Source organism: Condylura cristata, unplaced genomic scaffold (assembly GCF_000260355.1).
Source record: "Condylura cristata isolate star-nosed mole 26May11 unplaced genomic scaffold, ConCri1.0 scaffold00012, whole genome shotgun sequence".
Classification (NCBI taxonomy): domain Eukaryota; kingdom Metazoa; phylum Chordata; class Mammalia; order Eulipotyphla; family Talpidae; genus Condylura; species Condylura cristata.
In genome coordinates this window covers 39,823,424-39,849,819 of record NW_004567113.1, presented here as the reverse complement: position 1 = coordinate 39,849,819, position 26,396 = coordinate 39,823,424, and the positions used below count along the sequence as shown (strand labels likewise).

Below are 26,396 nucleotides of genomic sequence, written 5' to 3'. Positions count from 1 at the left end.
AAAGCAAGCAAGGGGCAGAGTTAGGTTACAGGTCACAATGTATTAACCTGTATTTGTAGGACTACAACTTTCAACAATTTTCAAAATAGCAACTTAAGCAAGGAACCAGTTTTACTTTACATGTGGAGAATCCATACACAGGATATGCTACAATGTGCTAATATACACCTGCTGTGGTACCCTTTTGACGATTCTTATTCTATCTAAAGTATGTTTGGGGGAATTTCCTTTTGGTATCATCAGAAATCTCACAATAGATTTCACAATGGATAGTACTCATTCAAAGTGAATTTGAAAAACCACTTTTCCGAAGTGAAAAGCAGCTGGAACTTACCCATTTACTGATTATCCCAAGAAATAATGGAAATTTTCTAGTTATAAAAAAACACGTATTGAATGCTTTCTTTGTGCCATACACTCTCATATGATCTAGTAATCTAGCAGCTTAATAATACAAGTACAGTTCCACTAATGTTAAATATGTGAGTTTCCAAGAGATTAATATTCATTTATAAAGTGGGATAATAACTGCAATATCTATGCATCATATAACACTATTGTGAAAATAAAACATCTAAAAAAATTTCCTGGAACATACTAGTTAGCTTTATCTATTAATATGATTCGTTTGATTAAGTAAAAGAGGTATTTTAAAAACCAAGTAGAGAGATAATCAGTACTAAAATCAGTACTGTAGGCTTTACAGTTAAGTTTCTGTAGATAGAAAATTTGTTTTTGCATATTAAGTAACTACTGTGTATTGTCAAAGCAACTAAAAAGAGAGCTCTATAAAGATTTCCATCTAATTTTTATTTACTGATGAATATCAAGAATATAGGCAAACCCGCAGAACTTGGTATATTCTCACTGAATATTTGATGCATGAAAGAATCGTGAACAAATAAGTGATCTGTCAAACATTGTGTTTTAATATTACAGAGTTCTAAAAATTAATATAAGATGTAGATCGTTTAAATATAACAGCACATGGAAAGTTTCTGTGACATTTCTAGATAATCATTTTATAAAAGTTTTGATTGGTTAGAAATGTTATCAGAATAAGGAAATGAACTTACCTTCTTTTTCTACTCTAAAAACAAAAGTTCTTTGTGTTGTAACAACTTCAAATTTATTGTCTCCTTGAACTCGTACTGTAGATATAGCAGAAAGGGGAATTATTCCCTTTGAATACTTCTCCTGTATTGGTTAGACAAAAGGACACATAAAAAAAGATGTATTAAAATGAAATTCTCTTGAGCTTATATAAAAAATGCATAATATTTACAAATGTTCCTGTATTAATTCAATCAAAATGCATAGATAACATATAGATAGCAGATATTTTGTGTGTGCGTACTTAAGCATACACACGCAAACACATACCACACATTCTCATGCACACTTAACAGCCCAGAAAGGAACATTTTATATGTCCCTTCAAGTTGCTATCTGCAATTTTCTCTTCACCCAAATTAAAAAGACAAAGGATCAAAAACTAGCATACTACACTGACAATAGTGTTGCAAAAAAACAGCATTATGTTCTTTGAAATAGTCTAGTAAAAATGATTTTATGGTGTTTGCAGGCATCTGGTGGCCAAAACAGGTACTGTAACTAAACCAACACAAAACCACTGCTACCACATATTGTGGAAAACAGAATATAGCTGAGAAACCAGACACTGGATTCTACCTACTAACCACACTGCACGTGCTCCGAGGTGATCTAAGCCCACAATGACATCACATTATTTTTCATCCACCAAAGAATAGTAAAAAAAGGATGGATTTGCCTGCTTGCAAATGTCATACACGTATCACACTTTGGCACCACATGGTCATTCTTAAGAGTCTGGTAATTATCAGTCATCCTTTTTCTGGGCCCTCTTAAACTGTCTGGCATAATGACCACCCCATACTTGCAAATATTTCCAAAAAGTGTAATATTTATTGGACCATCTTCTGCAAAGAAATTTCACAGAATATTTGCACATTCAAGGAACATCACAATGAAAAAAACCAGCTAAGATAATAAAAGAAAAGTTTATAACTGAGCATAAACTATTGAATATGAGCATACAAAGATGAGAAATCACAATTCTACTTAAAAGAGATCAGAGATCAGTGTAGTTTCTTCTGCTTTTCCATTAAACAACATTATCTGCAAACCCCTTACTTTTGAGCAAGTTTCAAGTATCATAAATGACTGCTGAGGTAAAGAATATACTAAATCACTCCATGCAGAGAACACATGTCCTATTCATATTCTTTCCACCAATAAAAACCTTGCCATACACAACAGATAGGTAAGGGTTTACCAGAAGGCCTAGCAGCTGCCAGCTGAGGGCTATACTATACAAGCATGGGATCCTGCTTAACTCCAACAGCTGCTTCTCCACTGCTTCTGTTCTAATCTCCTCTCCCAGATTTTGTCCATCAAAACCCTAGCCATTCTTTAATGCAATCTGAAATGCCAACAGCATTTAGATCCTCCCAGGTCCTGAATCAGTCAAAACTGAATTTATTCACCTGTGATTTAGTAAGATGGGTGGGTAACCTCATAGAGAAGAGGGCGATGAAAATTAAGTACCTATAATTTTCCTTTTTCATGGGCATTATCTTCTCTTCCAGAGAAAGAAAATCCCTTGTTACTCTTTCAACTACCAACTTCACCAGAGAATTCTTGTCCTGTCAGTGACTCTACTTCCACAGGTCACCAGGGGTGCATGAACTATCCCATAAGTATCTCAAAGTTTAAAACTGAACTATCTCCTAAAAATGTAAACTCTTCACTCTATACCCATCTATTAAAATATCAATGTTACGGGCCCTCCCTGGTGGCGCAGGGGGTTAAAGCACTGCACTGAAAAGCTAAAGCCGCTTCCGCATGAGTTCAATTCCCGCCTGCCCCGGAGGAGACCACATGGTGTGGCAGACCTCTCCTGGCCTGCCCGCTGCTCCCCTCAGCAGTGTACTTCATCGATCTGCCTGTTCTGCTCCCTACTCTGTCTCTGGTGAAGCCTCTCGCCACCCCTGAACCTCTGGCCTGTACCCCAGTTCTGTATACATAAATAAATAAATCTTAAAAAAAAAAATCACAGTTAGTACTGAGTAGAACAACCTTACTTGTGACCTTCTGCCCCCACGCAACCTGGACTTCATACTACAGTGTCCATCTGCTCCCCTCCACACCCTGGCACTGACTGGTCATATTACCCTTCATGGGGTTCCCCGAGCATCAGATCCATGCCTCTGCATACACTGTTCATGCCCATCTTCACATAGCTTCTGCCTCCACATTCTTCATACTTCAGCAAGAATATACAGCTCTGAAGAAAACCTTCTGAGCAACCTCTTTTCCCAGGCACTTACCCCACCTTCCTTCAGGCAGATAACTAATTCAAGGTAATATCAACCTGTTCCTTTCTACTACATCAATTATTAATAATTTTGTACTTACTATAATCATTTGGTTAGTGCATTCTCTCCAGATAGAAGAGACTAAGAGCTAGAGGACTGCTTTCTTCATCAATTTTCACATAATCAGTGTATATTTCCTGAATGAACGGATCCCATAGCCAATCAATCACAATAACGTCAAACTCTAACAGCTCATTTTCAATAATTTTCTAAAGTACAGAATTAGCATAAACCCTGTGAAGTTAATGCTTGATTTATAGCACACATTCCTGGATTACCTCTCTGCCTTAACCTTGTTTTCCTTCTAACTATCCCCATATATTATTGTTCAAATGCCACAGGTGGAGAAAGTAAAAATTTAGGGACTAGTTTTACAAGATGGGTTTTGATTAATGGCAATAACTGGGAGGTACAAACATAAAACAAAACCATGGAGTAAAAATACAGGAAAGAGACATGCTACAGTTTCCACAGTATCCACCCAGGCACCTCTGAAAAAAAAAAGTCATTGTAAGGAAATTCTTGAGATGGGTTTAAGGAAATCCAATAAATGAGAACAGGTCAGAGCAATACAGACAAGACTAGACAACTTTAGGGACCACTCCGGAGAGAAAGCCTCCCCACTGCCGGGTAACCCAAGAGGCAGGAAAGAGTACTGTGCCTTTGAGGATAGCGTAGGACCTCTATGGCAATAAACCTGTAAGTGTAACAGATACAGGTTTCATGGACTCCGCCCCCACTCCAGATCCTGGAACTACTAATCCCATCAATATCAATGAGAAGCACTCTGGGACATGAGGGTGGAGCTGAGCATCCAGGTTGGGATAAAAGTGAACATGTGGGCTCTGGGGGTCTCTTGGCCCGGTGGTACGCAGCTGGTCGTTTGGCTCTTGATCAGCTTTTGTAACAGGGGGTCCCCAGGTAAGGGGAATTTCCAGGTTCCCTGCCCCACCCAAAAGGAGGATGGAGCTGAGCAGAAAAAAAGAAGGGAGGAGAAGGTATCTGAGAAGGAAGCAGGATGGAGAGCCAGAAGGAGACCTGAGGAAGCCACAGGGAGCAAAGAGCCATTGATGAAGAAACCGTGTTTATTTCTTGGGCCTGGACTGGCTCAAAGAGATGTGGGTGAGAGTCCGTGGAGAGGTTTATTATGGCAGTGTTTATATTGGTTTTGATTGTGCGCTTTCCTCCCAGACTTTTCTGGCTATTTGTGACCCTTTTCTATGGGTCCTGGCCAGAAGGTGCTTTAGTCTTGTGGCAGCTTTCAGGCCTTGCTTTGGACGAATCCCTTTTGGGTGGACTTTTGCCCACGAGGGGGTGGGTCACTTCAGGTGTTTGATTTAGAAATTATATTCTTTATCTTCTGTATTGTATACTCACTGTATTAAAGTTCCTTTTCATTAAAGTGTTATATGTTTTGTCTTGATGCGGTGGATGGCAGAACCTACTTACAGCAGGCAGGTTTGGGGGTCAGTGGTTCCCCTCTCCCTGCCCTGTAACAGTAGCTGAGGACAGACAAGGACATTTCTATAAATTTTATGTGCAAAAACACATTTTCTGCCCTAGGCAATACTTCATCAAATTTTAGTTCTTCTAAGTATTAGAGTAGCTTATTAAGAAGTATACAATTAACCATTTACTGAATAAAATGTTCTCATTAACCCATTTTTCAGTAGTGAAAATTCAAGCAGCATCACAAGAAAAAAAGGAGGAATTTGTTCCTCCTTTTTTTTTTTAAAGCAACTGCTTAAAAAAAATTACCTATATGCCCATAATAATGATATTATATTTAGAAGATAAGTACTTATGGAAGAGTAACAAGAAAACAAATTCCCCAGAAGTGATCAAAATGTACTTAACAAGCTAAATAGATGCCAGTTCAGGAAGCTGTCATTTCTCTAACAGCTCCTTTTAATCTATTTTGAGATCCCAAGATAAATTTCATATTCTTAAATATTGTAGAGTTGATTTTACAGTTATCTCTATGATAAAGACAACATAGAGGGGTAAACTCAATGACAACAGACTCTGACTAGTGCATTTTTAGAGTGCAAAATTTTCAAGAAATTCTAAAGCATCCCTTGAGCTTGGAACACAGATATCTAGGTCAAATTTGCCATTTATCTACAACTTTCAGACAATGAAGCATGCAATTCTGCCCACAGCCAAGAACAGGGGTGAGTTAGATTTCTTGGCAGGTTAGATAAGATAGCAAGGCTTTGGGGATGATGTCATTTTCAGTAATACAATGAAGAAGTCTTTGCAGATAACTGATTGAGCAGCCTAGAGAAAAGTGGAAGAAACTCAGCCAACAGGCCACTCTGCGCGTTACTTCCTAACACCCCCAGCCACATGCCCCTCGGTTGCAGTTTAAACAATGACAGAAAGCCTCAGCCTCTTTGACATGGCCACTGAAACTGCACCCAAATGACTCAGCCATCTATGGCCACCTCTTTGCTTTCTGTTCACGGCTTCTGAAATCTTCTCTTCCCAGTTCACCAATTCAGCCCTTTTGCCAGAAGAGTCAAAACAGAACCCACTTCTCCTTTTAGAAAACAGCCATTCCAGTGGTTTTTTATTTTGCCAAGATGAAACCAGCTTTAAGGCCAAGTGAGATCATGAAATAACATAGAAAACAGTAATTTGGATTTAAGACATCTGATGTTAAGGTAAATGATTTATAATAATTTTAATGATATATTTATCTCAATTTCATACTACTATTTTTTCACAGGTATTTTAAAGCAATTGGCACTGATCTTCACAGCAGTTCAGATGAGCTTTTAGAGGAAAAGGAGGGAAAAAGTCTACTGGATACTATCAATAGAAACTCTCTGTTCCAAATGGAGATAATGATTCCAAAACTAACAGTGCCTCATAGTATGCAAGTCCCTCTCACTTGTAAACAGTTTCCCCTCTCATTTCAATCAAGTCAGAGGAGAAGATTACATGCAGAAAACCAATGGGGTCAGATTTCATCAGATAATGAGACTTCAGCTGTATCCACCCTTTGGCATAAAAATTGTCCCAACATACAAATTTAAAAGCAGACAAGAGAGAAGGCTAAAGCAGGAGCTCAACTTTTAAATAAACATGCATTCGACCATCTTGCAAACCTCAAAGAGGTGCATTCAAACCTAGTTGATACAGCTGAATCATTGCAAAGATAAGAGAAGCAACCAACAGGTCACTGACTTTAGAGAGTTCTCAATTTAACAGCAGCAAGAGATGTTAAGGTGCAATGTCTGTACTTTCAGTCTGAAGTCACACATGGTTTTGCCAGCAGCAGTGACAAATCAACATATGAAAGGATCTAAATCGCAAGTCAAAAATTTCACCATTAGGCATTTAAAATCTCTATTAAATAATGAGAAAACACCAGGTTTTAAACCCTGAGTTTCAGAATATGGTTGAATATTAAATAAGTGTAATAAGAAAACATATAGTTAAAACTACATAATACTGATTTAATTAAATAAAGATGGGAGTTCATTAAGAAAATATTCAGTGCAGAAAAGCTGAAAGATTAGTACCACACTCATTTCTTTACTAAATTTGACAACTGCTAACAACTTAAGGTTTTATTTTATATATGTGTGTATGCAAACATGTTTGTAGATACCGCTATATAAATAACTAAAATAAGAAAAATACTTGCAGATAAGACATTCTTCTCCTGAGTATTTCAGCTTAAATCTCCTAAGAACAAAATCATCTCCTATAAGAACAAACAGCATCTCAATGTTACGACTCAACTACCTATGTAACCACCTATGTAATACAGCAGGTCATCAAATAATGTATTCATTCAACAGAATTTTTACATTAATGAGAAAAAAGAATTTTCCCCATATTAAACAAAATGACTTATTGAGAACATCGCTTCATTATACATCCTTTCTCTCAAAGTTGCAGTTTTTAAGAATCAATGGACAATGTTAAGTTAGGATTTCCTGTATTTTGTTAACACTGTCACATAATCGTCAAGATTTTTCACTGACCTCTTAACTCCAAGCACCCTTTTCTCAGCTCCCTACCCACAAGTCTCACTGCTCTGTTCCCACAGAGAACTACTCCACCCTACCAATGCACAGCCCACACTTTCCACCTGGCATCTCATTTGTCCTCTCTGACAATATATTCTATTTTGGCTGGTTTCTCCACATACATTTCTCTTTCTTGCGATGATAAACATCTGAAGAGTTGTAACGCTATTCTCCAAAATCACATACAGTAATGTAAATCAATGTCATTTCAATATTAAACAAATCTAAAAGTAACATCTCAATGCATCACTGAACAAACTGGTAGAATTTTTCTACCATATGGTTTGGCTACGTGTACTGGAAGTTCACTTCTAGGAATTTGTCCAAAAGATTGATCAGTGGTATACACAACAATATGATAAAGAAAATGTTAATTATGCAATGGTTTATATTAATACATATTTTAAAAGAAACCAAGGCAAATTTAAACAATGTGGCAAATCTGTTTGATGAAAGACTACATAAACTAACACAAAAAACACACAACAAGTAGCTCCTATGGCAAATGAAATCTCACACGCGATGGTTCCTTTGTTCTTCCACAACCATTCTCAGCATACAAAATAACCTCTTCTTGTTTAGCCAGTTTCTACTGGCAGTGTCATTTTTTAAACTTTGGTTAGTGCTCTCTGGGAAAAAGACAACTACTTGCTCATTTGTGTACTGTTCATAATAACTGCGGCTTACAGAAGAAACTTCATAAATAATTTGTTTAAAGTAAACAGTGGTATGCATCAAGAGAAAGTTAAATGATGGGGAAAAGTATGTATTTTTATCCTATTCAAATCCTTTTACTTTACATAGTCCAACTCTTATTCTTAAAAATCAAATCACTTGCTTCTTTTGTACTTAGTATGCCCAAAGCAATCTTTGAGAACTGTAAAATGCATTTACCTTATCGTTATTGTAATAAGAAATGCTAAGGCCGTCAAATTTCACCCATCTCTTCTGAAACATGCGTTTTCTGTAAAACATATAACATGGTTATTTTACATTTAACTTATACCCTGAACTTGGTTTTTAAATACATTTGTAACAGGTTGTGCTGAGTACATCACCATGACTAAGCCGGGTAAAAGGCATTAGGTTATGACAACCCACAGTTTTGCAGGGAGCAAAGAAAAAAAGAAAATACATAAATGACACTTCCCGATAAACTGACAGGGAAATTTCTAAAAAATGATATTGATAACAACACTACCATCCACATCTGTAAAGTAGAGTGCAAAATCAAAAGGTGGTGAGAAACACTATCAGTGCCCCCAGGTCTCTTTAAGAAGAGGACCCTTTAATGAAGATAACAAGAACTTGCATACTAGGCTTTTAATATTGATCTTTAATTTTTCCAATTTTTTTTTTAAGTAACAAAGCTTTGTTGTTTGGAGTTATATAATTTAAAATAAGCCAAAAAGCCCTTTTCTAAATTATAATCATCTGCAATTGCCAAAATTCATTAAAACACTTTTTTTAAAGAATCTTATGAAAAACAAATGCAGTTTAAAATGGTTACCAACATGAGAAACAAAGGAAAATAATGCAATCGCATGTTTCCTATTTAGCTTGGGGGAAAAAATTTTCTGACTATATAAGGGAAAATCAAAGAATCATTTCTACAAGGACTTATGAGTACTTTGTTTTGTTGTGTTCCTTTCCCTGTAGTCAAAATATCCTAGAGGTTTTTATTATCATATTCTCTACAAGGCTCTCAGTTTGGGCTGATTCATTCTAAAAAACATTTCACCTTTAACACACATAATATACAGAAACTAACTTCCAGTTTCATATTAATTAGGTAGATAATGAGTCCCCTTTCTCTAACATGTTTTAGATAAGGAGTTTGTAGCATTTCTGTAGCTTCAAAAGACCTAAAAATAGAAAAAGAATGTCAGGCACTGCACAGGAAAGGCCCTCTGGCCACTTCCTGAGTAGGACAGCTCTATTTATTTACTCAAGTGAAGCAGTGAGCCTCCTGCATTCACTGTATTCAACTTATTCTGCTTAAAATAGTAGCATTACCTGGTAACATGGAAAAAGACTTTGAAGTTGATCAGTGCAGACAATATTTTTATGTATTATTCAACAAATTATGAATTAAAACAAGTTGTAAAGACTTTAAATCCTATAACCACAACTGATGTGCCAGTCGTGGGACATCTTTCCATCTTACTTCCTTATCGATCAATTTCTTTTTAACTACGCTTGGCCTAAAATGACACATGCAATACTATCACAGATAATTGTTTTTTCTTCATTCACCAACTAATGGGTCTTCAGCTTTCCAGCAGCAAATATTTAGAAGGTAATGAATGTTAGTTAGCCATACCTAATAGTTATACAGTGAATCAATTAATCATTTCACACTCATTTCATGTTACGTTTAACATACTTAAAAACAAACAAATACGCACCTTCCCAAACGACAGTTACTTTGTACATCAACATTTTGTTTTGGCATTAGTAGGAGAGATTTAGTAACTCCTACATTCACAGCAACATTATTCACTACAGACAATCCATGGTCTCAGCCTAAATGTCCACTAGCAGATGACTAGATAAAACAAAAATGGAGTATTTACCCGGTGGAGTACTATGCAGCTATTAATAAAGATGAAAGGGTACCTTCTAGGACAAAAGTGATGAGTCTGGAGTGACTACGCTAAGGGAAGAAGGTCAGAAAATGAAAGACAGTTACAGGATGGTCTCATTCATTTGCAGAATATAAACAAACAAGAAAAACAAACTGGCAAAACAAAGAATTCTTAGACTACATGAGAAAATACACTGGTTACCAGAGGGAGAGGGATAAGGGAAAGGTGAAGGGAGATGACAAGGCTTTGGCACTGGAGCCTTGTGGAGGAACAGTGAAACATGTGTACATGTAGAGGTGTGAAGCTGTACCTCTAAGCTACATAGTTATGTAAAGTAACGGCAAAATTGGCACAGTGGGTTAAGAAGCAGTACTGCAAGCTAGCCACAGCCGCTTCAGTGGGAATTCGATCCTCCGCCCGGGAGGTGATCCACATGGTACAGCAGACCTCTCCTGTCCTGCCTGCTGCTCCCCTCAGCAGTGTATTTCATTAATCTGCCCATTCTGCTCCCCACTCTGTCTCTGATGAATCCTCTCACAGCCCTTGCACCTCTGGCTTGTACCCCAGTTCTGTATGCACAAATAAATCTTAAAAATAATAATAATAATAATGGCACATCAATAAAATGTGGATAAATAAAAGATTGGGTTTTGGGTCCTCACCCACCTTACATTGTGAACAGTGGTATACAGGTAGGATGTAACTTAGTGATACATACAATGTTTTTAGAAAAAAAAATAAACAAACAACCTATGGTGCAATAAAAGCCTTAGGACTTTTCATTACCTCTGAAACCTCTGAGCTAACTACTCTTTATCTATTACAGCTACACCTAAATCACCTAGAGACATTCCATCCTGATGAGACAGTCCAAAAGAAATCAGTTGTCCTCACTCAAAATGCTCTCTACCTTTCCTCTGGGGGAGTTTAACACCATCTCTAATTACATGTATGTATTTACCTGTTTAATGTCTAAGTCCCAAACCAGTCTTTACACTTTATAAGAACAAAGCTCAAGAATGTTTCATTCTCTGATATATGATCAGCAACAATCACAGAAAAAATATGACACATAGAATTTGTTAAGTGGATGACAAGATTAATCACAGTCCCTTTGGCAACACAGGCAAGAAGAGACACATCAGCATCTTTAAGAAGGAAGCAGGCTAAAGGCAAGGAAGGTGTCTGAAAACTCAAACAAATTCAAAATTTTAAAACCTGACAAAACAGAGAGTAGAAAAGTTTGGAAAACTACTTTAATAGATCTTAAGACAGTTTACTTGTAACCATTTGGACTCAAAGTTTTCTGAGAAATCCATCAGGATCTGTATGGACATTTGGGGTCTGAGACAGTGTCCAAAAGATAACCAGCCATGTCCACAGAAAAATGAGAATGGGAACAGGAGAAGAGACAGTTTAAGGATGAAAGACACCATCATCTGACTGACACCATCATGTGAATAACTACAGCTCTCCTCTGAGATAGTGGCTACAAGGGACTCTAGCTCTGTGGAAAACTAGCTAACTGCAGATGCAGACTCAGCTCCTAAAATATCGCCTCAGTCAGTTCACCTTCTCACCTATGATGACTAACAGATGTGCTCAGCTCTTTTACAAATCTGTTTTTGAAGTAACCTTAGTTGACACCAATGTGTATGTTTTAGGGATACAGATTCACACCACGCACATCACCCCAACTCCAGTACCTGGATTAGACTCGCCAGTCCACTGGGGTCCTCTCCACCCTTTGCTCCTATCCCCACCCTGCCCTTCTGCCAGCCTGGGCTGTGAAGCCAGAGTCCCAGAATGTGTTTTGGTACAGGTTCCTTGATGTTGTTTCTTTATAATATACATATAAGGGAGAGCATGCAGTATTTGTCTTTCACCTGACTTATTTCACTTAGCCTCTCGTACCCTTCTAGTTCTATCCATGTTGTCACAAATAGCAAGATCTCATCTTTTTAGTAGCTGAATCATATTGCAGTATGCTCATATATGCCTCATCTTCTTTATCTATTCTGCTGTTGGGCATTTACCGTAACTTGACCAGTGTAAGCAATGCTGCAATGAACACAGAAGTTTCTCTATCCCTCAGACAGAGTTTCCATACCCTCAAGCAGTTACCTAGAAGTAGCTGGATCAGATGGCAGATCTATTTTTAATATTCTATAACTTGATGGATTACTAAGTTTAATAATATATGGAGAATCAAGTTAACAAAATAATTTCCAGCCATATTAAAAGAAAATGAGAGCACTACATAGTGTAGCAGATAAAAAACATTCATTCTGCAAGTAGAGAGAGCCTCTGTGAAACTCTACCATTAAAAGTACTTCTGGGCTCTTCCCGGTGGCACTGCGGGTTAAAGCACAGCACTATGAAACTCTCCTAAGCCACTGCATGAGTTCAATCCCCAGCCAGGGAGATGACCCACATGGTGTGGCAGACCACTCCTGACCCACCCAGTGCTCCCCTCTGCAATGTATTTCAGTCAGTCTACCTGTTCTGCTCCCCACCCTATCTCTGGTTTGAGTCATCTCACCTCTGGCATCTCTGGTTTGTACCCAAGTTCTTGTTGCATAAATAAATCTTTACAAAAAAAAAAAAAAAAAAACTTCTGTGTCATTCAGCCAATTGTCCCAGAAATTTGCAAGTATCTAATCTGTGTACACTACCCTTTCCTCAGATTGCCTCCCTGTTCTTGACTTTTTATGGCCTGTTGGTTTTTCCAAATGCCATTTGTTGTGTTTAGAATACTTTCTGGCTGCGTTTGACCTGGCTACTTCCTTCTCCATGAGATTTCAACTTGAAAGTCATTCAGAGTTGTCATTCCTGAATACAATATAGATTTTTCAGGCTCCCTGTGTGCAGTGCTCAATTTCTTGACTTACTTGACACTTAGATTTTCTAATTATGTATTTGTTTTGCTTCATGTACATTCCACACTTATATTGAAATATTTGAGTGCAGAAGCCATTTTTATCAATGTAAAACTAGCAACTTCTATAGTTCCTAGTACGTGAAGTGTGCTTAATAAATATTTAGTGAATGTAAAAATGAATGTATTTCTGAAAAATGCTTATTCAAATTTGTATTATTTATATAGAAAAAATTAATATGAAAACACTTTACCTTAATTTCATTGTTTTTCTCAAATACTAAGGATCAAAACTTTTAAATTCTTGCAACACTACTTTAAAGAAAAATTACTTTATATAGAAAACTTGGAATTCACTAATATCATTATAATATAAAAGTACATTTAAACAGTTTCAAAATATACCTTTTTTATAATTAATGCATTCGATATGTATTCAGTAATACTTTACTGCATATTTAAAAGTTGCTAAGAGTAGCAGCTTGAAAGTTATAACCAAAAATTGCAACTCTCTATATGATAGATGTTAACAAAAAATTCACAATGTAAACAAATATCAAGTCATCATTTTGTACACTTGAAAGTAAATCAATGTTATAAAGTCAATTATGTCATAATTCAAAAAAATAAAAGTAAAAAATGGAATTAAATGTATGCATTTCATATGCTCCTACTTAAAAATACAAATCAATCAACATTTGTAAAACTAAATCAATATCTATGTTGCTGGGCTTCCCTGGTGACCTAGAGGTTAAGTCTCAAACTTTCACTGTGAAAAGGCTGACTACAGTTCCTGCCCTGAGTTTAATTCCCATATATGGCATAGCAGACCTCTCCTGTCTCACCCACTGCTCCCTTCAGCAGAATATTTCAGGAAATCTGCCTGCTCTGTTCCCCACTCTGTCTCTGATGAATGCTCTCACCACACATCCCCACAACTCTGGCCTACACCCCAGTTTTTCTATACAAAAGTAAATGAAATCTTTAAACAAAAATATCGGTGTTGTTTAATCTACTTTGCTCATTAAATAGGTCAATATTTACTTAGCTACTTTCCGCAAATGATCTTCAATATGGATATTGGAGATATTACTGATAAAGTAACTAGTTAATTACAGGTAAGTGCTTAGATGATTTCTCACAATATTATTCCTTTTTCTAGAATATGGAGCTTGGATTTAATATTAGTAAACCCCGTAAGTTTATCAAGATTTCAACAAATTTTAAAAAGGAGAATTTGTGAAGGACTGTGTTTCTAAATTCAATGTACAACAACTTAATATTGGTGAATGCACAGTGTTTAAATTATCTTTTGCTGTGTACGAGTTGTATATTTCTCTTGTATATTTATAAAAATCTATTAAATAGGTAAAACTATATAAAATTAATCTACCACACACAGTCAGAGCTTTCTAAAGTATTTCAAAAGTTTTCTCTAAGTCATGTCTTTCTCTTAACTTAAATCTAGTAACTGTTAAAAAGAATAGGCAGTATCCAAAAGACTAAGTCAACCAAGCTATGTTCATACTATTGCATGACACAAGTTAGATCTGAAATAAGCAATCACTACACTGAAATTTTAAAAGCTCAGTCAATAAAGAACTTTTCTGGCACAATATTCTTGTAATAAAAATAGTAAACATTTATAGAGTGATTTTTTTCTGAGCTTGGATGCAAGACTTATCCAAATATAAATTCTTTTAATCCTCAAAACAGCTGTACGAGACAATAATAATATGATTGCTGTTTTAGAGATGAGGGAAGGAGACCCTGACAGAGCAGATCATTCAGCCAAGTCACACAACCAAGAACAGATCTGGGAGAAAAGCACAGGAGGTCTGGTCTCCCTGCCTGGGCCGTAACCATTACGCAAAATCCACTACTATATATTTTAGAGCTAAGCACCTTGGCCATACTCTTGGGCACTGATAACATTTGACCTTGACACATTTTATAGGTGAATTCAATATTACAAAGTGCTTGGGAATTCCTTCAGGAAAAAAAAGTAAAGCAGACAAGAAACATATTATCTTCAACTTTATCCTATTTTCTTTTTAAGGGTTCTGAAGGGAACCATTCCTTTAAGAAGCTTTTTAAGAAATAATTTATAAGGCTTGTGTAGTATTATTGAACGGATTTCTGTAAACCTTTCCCTTGAGCTCTGCTAGGGCAGGTGGTGTAAAGTTTCAACTGCTTTCATAAACACAGCCTCACCACCTGGTGTCAGTTTTTGTGTCTCAAAATGCATCCTAAAAAAAAAAAAAAAAAAAAACCTTACTTTAAACAACTGTGTATATGCAAACAATTAAGTCTCTATTTATGAAGGATTCAGAAGAGGCACTCCTGCTTAATTGCTTTCCTTAGTGCCAGCTGGGTTTATGTTTAAAGATTATATTTTGTAGCTTAAAAAATTCCAAAACTGAATAAACCTGCTAACCACATTACTAACTGAAGGGGATAAAGGCAACCAAATATCATGCTTAGAAAATCATACAACTGGAAATAGGCATTATGTCAACAGACACATAAGGCTGGCTGTTATTAAACGTGGTGATTCTATCACTGCAGACCTACTCATTTAAACAATAACTTACAAAAGAGGTATCAACAACATCCTACTCCCAATTCACAAGCCTTGTTTACATAATTCTAAATTAACTATAGGCATATTTTATCTTACTCTCTATCTTAACCTTACTAGACTCAATATTTTCATGCTACAGTTACCAAATGTGCAGATTCTTCTTTGTCTAATTATGTCTATTTTCTATGTATCTAATTATTCACAGTCTAAGTGTAATGCTTTCAAAGGATGTGGTATTAGCAATGAAACAGTTCAGAGAAAAAGTAAAGAACTGTTATCATTATTATAAGATTTCTACTCCAAATGCATTTCCTCATTTTTCTTTTTCCAAAGATTTATTTATTTATGCATACAGAACTGGGGTACAGGTCAGAGGTGCAGGGGCAGTGAGAAGATTCACCAGAAACAGAGTAGGGAGCAGAACAGGCTGACTGATGAAGTACACTGCTAAGAGGAACAGCGGGTATGTCAGGAGAGGTCTGTCATGCCATGTGGGTCACCTCTGGGGCTGGGGATTGAACTCATGCTTAAGTGGCTTTAGCTTCTTAGTGCTGTGCTTTAACCCACTGTACCACTAGGGAGGGCCCCATTTCCTCATTTTTAACAACTGAAGTAATAGATTTCAACTCATTTGCCAGTATAAAAGGACACTTTATATCCACCATTTAGGATTCAACTTATTGGACAAGGTGACAGACACAAGTACCAGGGTCAGACAGACTTTGGTCAATCTACTGTCAGTGCTTTTCACAGAAAAACCACCCACGTGTAGGTACTCACACACTGTGCCGGTGGGAATTACTCCACTAAAGCAGCTGGGGAAGTCTAGGCACTGACTGAAAAACCCATGACTGACATAAGCGCAGGCAGGATAATCCCTGAGCTCCCACAAGTCACAGGGGACTGTCCTTCAAATGATCTGCCCTGTGGCTGGTATCTAACCATTGGTTTTCCCCCTCACTTCTCTGTAAACCTGAACACACAATTCACTGGCAGCTTCTCCCCTTTGACACTCAAGCCATCTTCACAAACAAACTCCAAGACACCCTTGCAGTCCCTCTTATAGATGTCAGGACATTCAGCTGCTGCTATGTATGTCAGTGCTATTTCACTCTATCTAGCCAGAGAGGTATTTCACTTAAAAACATCAGTTAAAATCTTATCCATATTGCAAAAATGCAATGACTGCTACTTGTCTTCTTAGAAAATCCTTAAAAATTTTTTCTCAGTCCTGCATGATTCCATATTCTGTGAACCTTTATGCACCAATTATTACATTTTGCCTTTTAGTTTTATTTGTGTATTTTTCCTACCCTTAATGGAAGACAAAGAAAAAAAAGAAGAAACACAGCTTGCTTATCTTTGTACTCCTTCATAAATTCTTAAGTGTTTTATATATACTTAAGTCGCTGAGTTAGCCTCACGAATTCAGTTTCTTCTGTCCTAGGCCTCATACTGCCATACAATGCCTCTCCATGGCTCAAAACTATTTTTTTTTAAAGAGGAGTTTAGCTTAGTAAGAAATAAAGTTCTAAAAGTTCTAAAACATCTTGTGAAGTAAAATATGAATTCCTCTAGGTATATCACAGTTTTTTTGCAAGTAGGCGCAGTACATTAAGCTGCAGACACAAATACATTTAGAAAACAACAAATTAAAAGAGTCAAAAGGGAGTCCTCATACAACACAGCACTAAGAAGCTAAGCCACTTCTGCATGAGTTTGATCCCTGTCCCCACAGGTGACCCACATGGCGTGGCAGACCTCTCCTGACCCGCCCACTGCTCCCCTCAGCAGTGTACTTCGTTAGTCTGCCTGTTCTGCTTCCCACTCTGTCTCTGGTGAATCCTCTCCCTCTGCCTGTTCTACTTCCCACTCTGTCTTGGGAGAAGCCTCTCACCAGCCCCTGCACCTCTGGCCTGTACCCCAGTTCTGTATGCACAGATAATTTTTTTTTTAAAAAAAAGTCAAAAGGGCTCCTCGTTGCAGGTATTCTTGGATATTTTGACTTTGCATCTCCTAGAAAGGTACAGCACATTCAGCTGTTCACTTTTCTTTAAAGCAACTTTCAAGGTTCCTCCTTTGAGTTATTTAGGAATTATATACAGTCTTTCCATTTGCATCTACACAGATTAACTAAGGCCTGAAGTTTTTTCATTTCAGTAAGGGAAGGGAGAGACTTGGTTTTGTTTGTTTGTTTGTTTTTATTAATCCTCAAATGCCAGTGCATTCTTTTTTTTTTTTTAAACAAGTGCTATTTATTAACTTTGTCCATCTGGTGACAATCTCAAATTCAACATTTTGTCAAGTTATTTTAAAGCCAAAAGTCTCAGTCTATATTCTAATTAAATTGCTTGAATATTTAAATAATCTTTCACACTGTCAGCTCAACAGGCAGTGCATCAGCATTTATGTAGTTGCATGATATAATTATTTTCCTTCTAAATATGAATATTTTAATTCTAAAAATATTTTCATATATAGTGCATTGATTCAGAACTCGCATCTCCATTCCAAAAGCAAATAGACAATCAACTGGAGTAAACTCAGATTATGAATTTGACTTTTTTTATTTAATATCACTGACTGAGAACAGTTTCATTTCAAGCACTATTCAGAGAAGCGTAACTGAGTGTTTATATTTGTTTAAAAGGAAAAGTGAAAGTCCATATTCTATTACTTATAAAGCACTATGAGTGGACAAAAGCAGATATTCAGCTAATAATTAGGTGGTTCTAGTTGCTTTTATTACAAAATTCTCCAAACACTTTTTAGATACAGGTTGTCTTAGAATAAAATTGAAAAAAAACAATGTCTACTACTAGCTTTTTGTTTATTCGTTTAACAATAAATATCAAGTGCATCTTCCAGGCAATGTTAGCCAATGCAGATTACTGCCTCCAGAAGAGACTATGAAATAAATAAATCATTTCGAGCATGACCCCTGCAGAGAGAAGTACAGTAATTAAGGGAATGATGAGGAAGAGTGTGATAACGTGTTCTGGCCACAATGCAAATGAGACATTAGAGTAGAACTGGAGGTGTCAAGATGTGAGGCCTGGTGTTGCTCTGCATGGGAACATTCAGGCAGAAAGAAAAGTACAAATGTCCCCTAAAGGGCTCCTGTTTTTTTATTACTTCCATATTTGATGGAATAATAGGAAGCCATTTCCCTATGATCACTATGATCTATTAAGTCATAATGTTCTACTTGGAGCCCAAGGGAGATGGAAGATGTAATACAAGACCTACCAAACGTCTATTTTATGCCTCTCTGGCCCACAGGAGAAATCTAACCCAGTGTCTGTTTTTATGTTTTCTTGAAATGCAGTTCCATTCCTTGAATTACATAGGATCTATGGCTATTTCCATACTACAACTGTTGAGTTACTGACCTTCAGCAGAGATCCTATGGCTGTAAAGAATAAAATCTTACATTTTACAGGAAAAGCTTGCTATATCTCCTCTATAGATTCAGAATGACATCCCTCAAGGAGACATGTGACCAAGAGTTAAAGCTGCTACCTCTGCCTAAGGAATGGGTAGGCATCCCTTTATCTAATTACCAGGAATCTTAAACAGTCAATAGCCTAGTAGCATGATTAGGAAAAGGAAAAATATGGAATCAACTTTTGACCAAATAAATTCATTCTCCTTTGGCCAATTACGTATTTTTTTTCAAGTCTCTCTTTTTCAAATTTCTATGTGATATGATAAGGTCTTTTATTTTCTTTCCTATCTCTATTCATCCTGATATTCGGGGGGTGGGATTTTTAAACCACAAATTCAATTATTTCACTTAAAACAGAAAAAAATATGAATCCAGAAAACTTATTCTGAGCTTACATAAGTTCAGAATAGAAAGAATGGAAAATCAGAGCTGTGAGAAAGAGGAGAAATGTCACTGTCCAGAGGTGGTCAGCGATGTGAAAGTTTCGGAGTGTGACGGAAGCATGTACACACCAACCTTGGAAAGACTGAGGTACCACTAGAGATAAGACAGGAAACCACAGCTGCTGGGAGTTCTGCACCCAGTGTCTGCTGAGATGTTGAAAGAAAACTAGGACCTCTCTAAGCCAAGTGTACAGAGAGGAAAGATTTGAGAACATTCAAGCTCACTGTTTCATGTAGCAGTTCCGTCAATCTGAGTGTTGCAAAATACCTTTGCATTTACCGATAAAACTGGTAACTGATGAAAAGCAGACACAGTTTGCAACTTTGTAATATAACCAAAGAAGACAAAATCAGTGATACTATGAAGGCTCAGCTTTGGTTTATTCAACTCTAATCTTCTAAAGGATGCTACCCTGTAAGTTTCAACTCTAGAATGCTACTCATAAGGTGATTTTGTTTTTGCTTGCTTAAGTAATGCAATTTTTGCTCCCACTAGTCCATTTAGTGATGCTTCTGGTAAATTTTTTCTTTTGATACTAAGCTTTATGCAAAGTCAAACTAAGGTTTTCTAGAAATGATGCACAAGTTAGGGGAATAGTAGAGAAAATCAGCATATAGCAACCACTTAATGAGAGGTTTCACCTCAAAGTAATTTCACTACTTCAGATGAAACATTTCAATTAAATATTTCAAAAAAGACATCCAAAAATCAGGATACTAGAAAGTAATTCCACACCAAAGGTGTGTCAATACTATGAATACTTAGGGACAGAAAGTTTTTTGTAAATATCTGAAATGATAAATCTGTTTTGAATGTATAGTATTCAAGAGACTGACACTCTGTAGGGCATGAGCAATTAAAACCTAACAATGAAGCCCCAAATGTCACAATGGTATGCGTTCCCCTAACTGCAAGATTTGTACTCCCAAACACATCACTATATGAGCACAAATCTAACAGAGTGGATGAGTAATAGTAACTCAGTCTGTGCTACTTTTCTTTACTACAAACTGAGACACATGGTAGTGAATTCAGAAGCAATGTTATAAATAGTTAAGAATCTAGACTTGAAGTCAACATTTTCAGTTTTAATTTGCTATGCTAATAAACCTGCAATAATAACACCATGCACGAATCCTTCCAAATGACAAACAAGTAACACTTGCAGAATCATCCAGAAGACCCTAAAGACTGTATCTGTATGCAAGTGTGGTTAGGGAGAAGCTAAGCAACAACTGCAGCAAGCTTAGAAATGGATACAGTTAAATATTTTTTTAAATAAACTACTTACGAAAAATATGACTACATACATACCCCTGAGGGGAGAGTTTGTCTAGCCATCCCGATTTAACTTTCTTTACAGACGATCCATAAAAACAGGCATAGGGAGATATCGCATTTGAGGAACCTGATGAATCAGCATTTCCACTTGTTGAGCTTAACGGATAACTATGCCTAATAACAGGGTCCAAAGACAATGCTTTTTGAGTCCTAGATTTAGATGCCTTTGAATTTTTTCTTCTTAAGCTCTGAAAGCATTCTTCCACTGTTGAATATTCTGATTCTGAAGCAGAATCAACAGGGATATTATTTTTGTCCTCACGAGGTATCCAAATATCTTCCACTTTGTCTTCATTTATTTTCTCCTTCCTATTATCATATATGCTAAATGGAAAAGATTGGAGTTATTTCAAAATACTGTATGTGATTTAGGTCATTTTTTTTTCTAATTTATAAACAAGCAATCACAAAATTTTAAGAGAAAAAAATGAAATGTAAGTTAATACAAACTAACCCCTTCAACATATTTTTAAAATCTTCTAGGATAGCTAAATAAATCTCTTGTTATCTCTAAGACACATTTGCACACCACTGGAAACAACATCCTTTCCTTATATGTAATTCACTATGATCTTTTTATTTGGGGGAGAGCTGGGTACCATTCTTTGCAGCACAATGTAATCATGTTCAACAGCATCATTCAGTGACAAGCCCAACCTCCAGTGTCTAGGGCACATCATAAACATCACTAAGCCACCAATTTGGAGATCTCACTGCCACCCGGATGCCCCTTCACTTGGCTCCTCTGATTGACTTCTAGACCTTATTTTCTATCTTAATATAATATAGCAGGGAGTTTGACTGCTGAGAGCTTTAGTGTTATTTTGCAATGCTAATGAAGAAAACAACTGTGCTGACTGCTAACTAGAAAATGAAAAATAAAAGATAAAAGCTGAAGATAAAAGCTGTGTAACCTACAATTTTTATTTGGCTGCATTTGTAGTAACAAAAGCATATTCCTATACATCTGAAGAATGACAAAATGGATTTACTTGACATTTGTATATAATAAACTCATAACAAAAAAGCTTTTGTTAATCAATGACAGATATTCCTAAGAGTCAGATTACATTCTTCTGAAGACAGTGTTCTAAAAATCATGTTCTAAATGATGATTTAGCCTGGCCTCTTCCAAGTTTTATATCATAGTAGGCCCATAACAAGTCCTTACTAGAGAGAATTACTTATAGTCAATTTAAAGAAATCGACAAGATCACCTACCTTGGGAAATGGTGAATAAACTGAAAACAAAATGAACCTCAACAATTCAGTAAGTCAAGTAAGCCAATAAAGCTGAGAAAAAATTAAAGTTGATATCTTACAAACTATTAAATCATCTGTGTGATCTAAACACCAGGTAACTGTCATTTGTTAATGCTGAACTCCCTATTAAAAGGATGCATTGTATTCACAAAAAATTCTTCACCTCACACAGTGACATTTTACACTGTCCCTTTCTACTTCATAACAACCATCTTTTAAGTGAAATCATAAACACCACATATTTGTCACTCTGGGACAAGGAAAGTAGTTTCAATGAAGAAAAGACAAAATAATCTGCTACAGAGTGTCACTACATACATACGAATACTAAAATACTAAACTCAGATATTAAAATGAGTACCATTATCAAAACAGAACAAAAGATTTGAACTTACTTGTGTAAACCATTTTCTTAAAACCAGGAGCAAGAAGTCAACATTAAGTAACAGCCCATTCAAAAGTAGAACGCTCATCCAAAACCTCATTACCTTGATTTGACCAAAAAAGTGTTCCTCTCAGCAGTTGCTTCTCCTTTAAGAGTTTCTTCGTGACTACAATACACATCTCTTAGAGATTTCTTCTGTTAACATATATATATATATATACTTTTAGTACAGCAATATTTTACAAAAATCCGTGACATCTTGGTTTATCTTTATTAAATAAATGTCTAATTTCTTACATCAATTTTCATTAAAACATTTAATTAGGAAGAATATATTCAAGAGAAGCCCTTAATGTCTTTTTCAGTATTTTATTTAAATCTCTAATAGTTCATCACATCAATTAAGATGCCAACCAAGAGCAAAATTCATTTAATCCTACATTCTGACTTTCTAAATTTCAATTTCACTTTATCAAGATCAAAAATTAAAATGGCAAAAGAGCAGAAATACTAAAAATACTGAGTGATAAAACAAGTAATTAGGATATATAAATAATCTTAACTCTACATTTGGCTATGAGACAAAATAAAACCCATGGAGTTTGGGGGGGTTTAGTGGTTTATTTTATTATTTTTTAAAAGTAACCGTACCTTGTGGCATATTTTAAAACCCACTCTCCTGTATTCCAGTATCAAGCTAAATATGTTTTTATGACATATGTTAAAAAAAGTCCTAACTTTACCTTGATTTTTACTGGATAAACTGATACTGACTGGAAATTTTATTTTCAGTGTAATGCAATCTTTAAACAGCTTCAGGAAAATGAAGAGACAGACTTAGGAAGGAGAGCAAAGAATTAAATATGGAAAAATTAAAAGACTATGAGACTAACCTTGGAATTTTCTAGCTTCTGGAAGAGAAATGTCTCTCCATAAGGTAAAATGGAAGATGAATTCTCCTCATTTGGATCTTTGGTGGGGAGGGGGATTACAGGAATGAGAATGGAAAGATGAGAATAATGTAAAACAATGCAAAAAAATTCCTAAAGCATGTGTTTATTTTATAGCAACAAGTAAGCTCTATTCACTGTGCTTAAATTATGTTCATAATTCTTATCCACAAATCAACTCTCCCAAGTCTTCACTGTATATATCCCTTACTTCACAACCAGAACATGTTACTCACTATTTCTCCAAGCATGGCATTGTGTGTGTGTGTGTGTGTGTGTGTGTTTTCTTTCTAAGTTCTAAGATCCACACTCACATTTCCCACATGTAATGGAAATTACGATGGTGCCAGTGATGGTGTTAATTCCTAAATAATGGAAAGCAAGGATGGCAGAAAAATAAATTCTAACCTAATTCTCAACAAACAAGTACTAGAAGTTCACCAACACAACAATTAGAAGTGATATTACTCAAAATACCAGAATCCACTTATCTCCCTAAAATCAGTATCTAACATACCTGTAAATTATTTCAAAAGAATTTCTATCATCCTTGAATTGAACTGATCTATAGAAATAATTCCCACTATTTGCATTTTCTGGTGTGGTAAAGATATTTAAAAGCTCAGTAGCCAAGTGTTTGTCATCTTACAGTCAACAAGAATTTTCCTGAACTTCTCTAAGCAGAATTTTTGAAAAGATTATCAAAGATGCATTTACCAGAGTAACAAGTCAGTCCTTTCCTGTTACCATGGCAAAGTTACTTCACATAAATCTATGTCCTGCAGCTCAGACTGTCAGAAACCACTTAATTTTACTAAATGCCTTTAGTGACAAATGAAGCCAAAGTCTTTTTACATTAGCATGTGCAAATTTCCAGGAGTGTGAGTCTAGATTACTGTCTTTCATTCACTCACCATTAAAAGCCTCTGAAATAGTATGAAGCCTGGCAGACAGTTCTAGTCCCATTATTCTCTATTCTGCAGGTGGACTGCCTTCTTGATTATGACATTAACACAATAAGATCATCAAATGAGTGCTTAGTAATTTACATAGGTTTTAAAGGCTGACACTCACTTCGCTGGGTCACCGATTTGCCAGTGGAGGTAGCACCAAGTCTTCTTTCACGAAAATAACTTAAAGCCAAAAAAAAGATAAGTTAAAACTGATGTTATTTTGAGTAAAGGATGAATATAGAGATCATTTGGGATAGAAACAATAATATGAATACGTAATTTGAATATTAAGTGAATAGCAAAATTCCACAAGAATGTTGTTCCAGATAATCTTAAAAGAAATGATATCATTTGATTTTATAGGTGCCTGCTTTGTACATTTGTAATTCACAAAAGTAAATAGACATATGTGTCCAATAAGTGTTCAAGTGAATACCAATGCTGTTTTGCACATAAAGTAATTTTAAAACTGCTAGCTTCGCCATATCCCCAAGAGAAACACATTTCTAACTAGATTTCAGTGCTTATGTAGGTTTTTTGATATTAGTTTTAAAATACTAAGTCAAAATTTTGTCTGACTTTATGAACATAATATGAAAATATACAAGATCTATTCTCAAAGATCTTACAACCTTGGGGGAGAGAGATGCATTACAGGCAGTTGTTTAGAATTCAAAGTAACAGCAATCAGAAGAAAACACTGCAGAAATGAGGTAGTGAGTTCTTATTACTACATCGCAGAAGACTTCCATTTGCTTTGCCGTAAGTATCAAGACAGTGTCCTTAATTTCATTTAGACCTATACCTACTCAAGGAGCCACAAGCTAGGAATAAAAAAAACAAACAAACAAAAAAATAGAATGTAAATAAAATTTTAAGTAATTGTAATCACAAGCTGGTTCTTTTTAAAGATCAATAAAAAAGACAAATCTCAGAGAAGGGAAATGAAACAGAAAATGCAAATTACCTATCTAAAGAATTAAAACAAGAACATTACTATAAATCTACAAATAAAAGGATAATTACAGATTATTAAGAAAATTTATGGCAACAAATTCAACAAGCTAGAAAAAAATAACAAATTCCTTGAGAAAAAATTATCAATGTGACACAAGAAAAATAGAAAATCTTAATATCCCCATTTGAGAAACTGAATTTAACAATTACTAACCACAAAGTGTCAAGTCCACATATTTCACAGCTTAATGCTAGCAATCATTTAAGGAAAAATTTATACCAATTCTACAGAAATTATTTTAGAAAACAGGAGAGAATATGTCCCTTTTCATGTTTTTATTGAAAGGCCTTTTTTGGTGTTTTTTTACAGGAGTTTTATTTTCAGCAATCAAAACCATAAACCAAATGTATGCCAACAGGTGAGTGATAAACAGATGACAACATAGAGGCAAGTGAACACTATGCTGCTTTAAAAAAAAAATAAACAAAAACAAGCTACTAAAAAAAATAACGCTAAATATAATATGAATGCATATCAAAACCATCGTGCTGAGGATAAGAAGCCATGCACAGAGTTGTATTCTACCACATGGTTCTCTAGAGGAGTGAGAAAAAGATGGTGTGTAAAAGGGCACTAAGTACTGTAAGGTGAAGGAACTTCTCTGCCTCATGATTGAGGTTCTAATTTTATGGGTTACACATCATTTGAAATCCACAAACTTATACAGGTAGAGTTCACTATACAAATAGCACAAATTTCTTTAAAAGTAATTCAGCAAACATAGCTATTTCTTCGGCTGATGTATGAAATATGGGCCATACTCTTAAATATCAGCAAACAAAATGTAATACTAAATATGCCACTACATATGATGGTCAAAAATACCAAAACCCAGTACTAAATCTACCGAAAGACTTGCCAATGTCATCATCTGGAAACTGCTTAATCAACTAGCATAAGTCACTGTTCAAATATATTTTAAAAGTGTAAACTTTTTTAAAGATTTATTTATTTGTGCATACAGAACTGGGGTACAGGCCAGAGGCTCAGGGGCGGTGAGAAGCTTCACCAGAGACAGAGCGGGGAGCAGAACAGACAGATTGACGAAGTACACTGCTGAGGGGAGCAGCGGGCGGGTCAGG

The 26,396-nt window shown here is 35.9% G+C and overlaps 1 protein-coding gene across 1 annotated transcript in view; it reads right to left on the bottom strand.

Annotated features, from left to right (window-relative positions):
* The window catches only part of ARAP2 (ArfGAP with RhoGAP domain, ankyrin repeat and PH domain 2), a 133,144-nt gene that overhangs the window by 101,103 nt on the left and 5,645 nt on the right, over window positions 1-26,396 (bottom strand). Inside the window, exons 2-7 of the mRNA XM_012724030.1 lie at window positions 24,418-24,476; window positions 23,287-23,363; window positions 22,497-22,588; window positions 20,719-21,069; window positions 8,357-8,426; window positions 1,077-1,197 (exon numbers count right to left, since the gene is read on the bottom strand). Of these exons, the coding sequence (XP_012579484.1) occupies window positions 1,077-1,197; window positions 8,357-8,426; window positions 20,719-21,069; window positions 22,497-22,588; window positions 23,287-23,363; window positions 24,418-24,476 (770 nt within the window). The remainder of the gene's footprint in view (window positions 1-1,076; window positions 1,198-8,356; window positions 8,427-20,718; window positions 21,070-22,496; window positions 22,589-23,286; window positions 23,364-24,417; window positions 24,477-26,396) is intronic.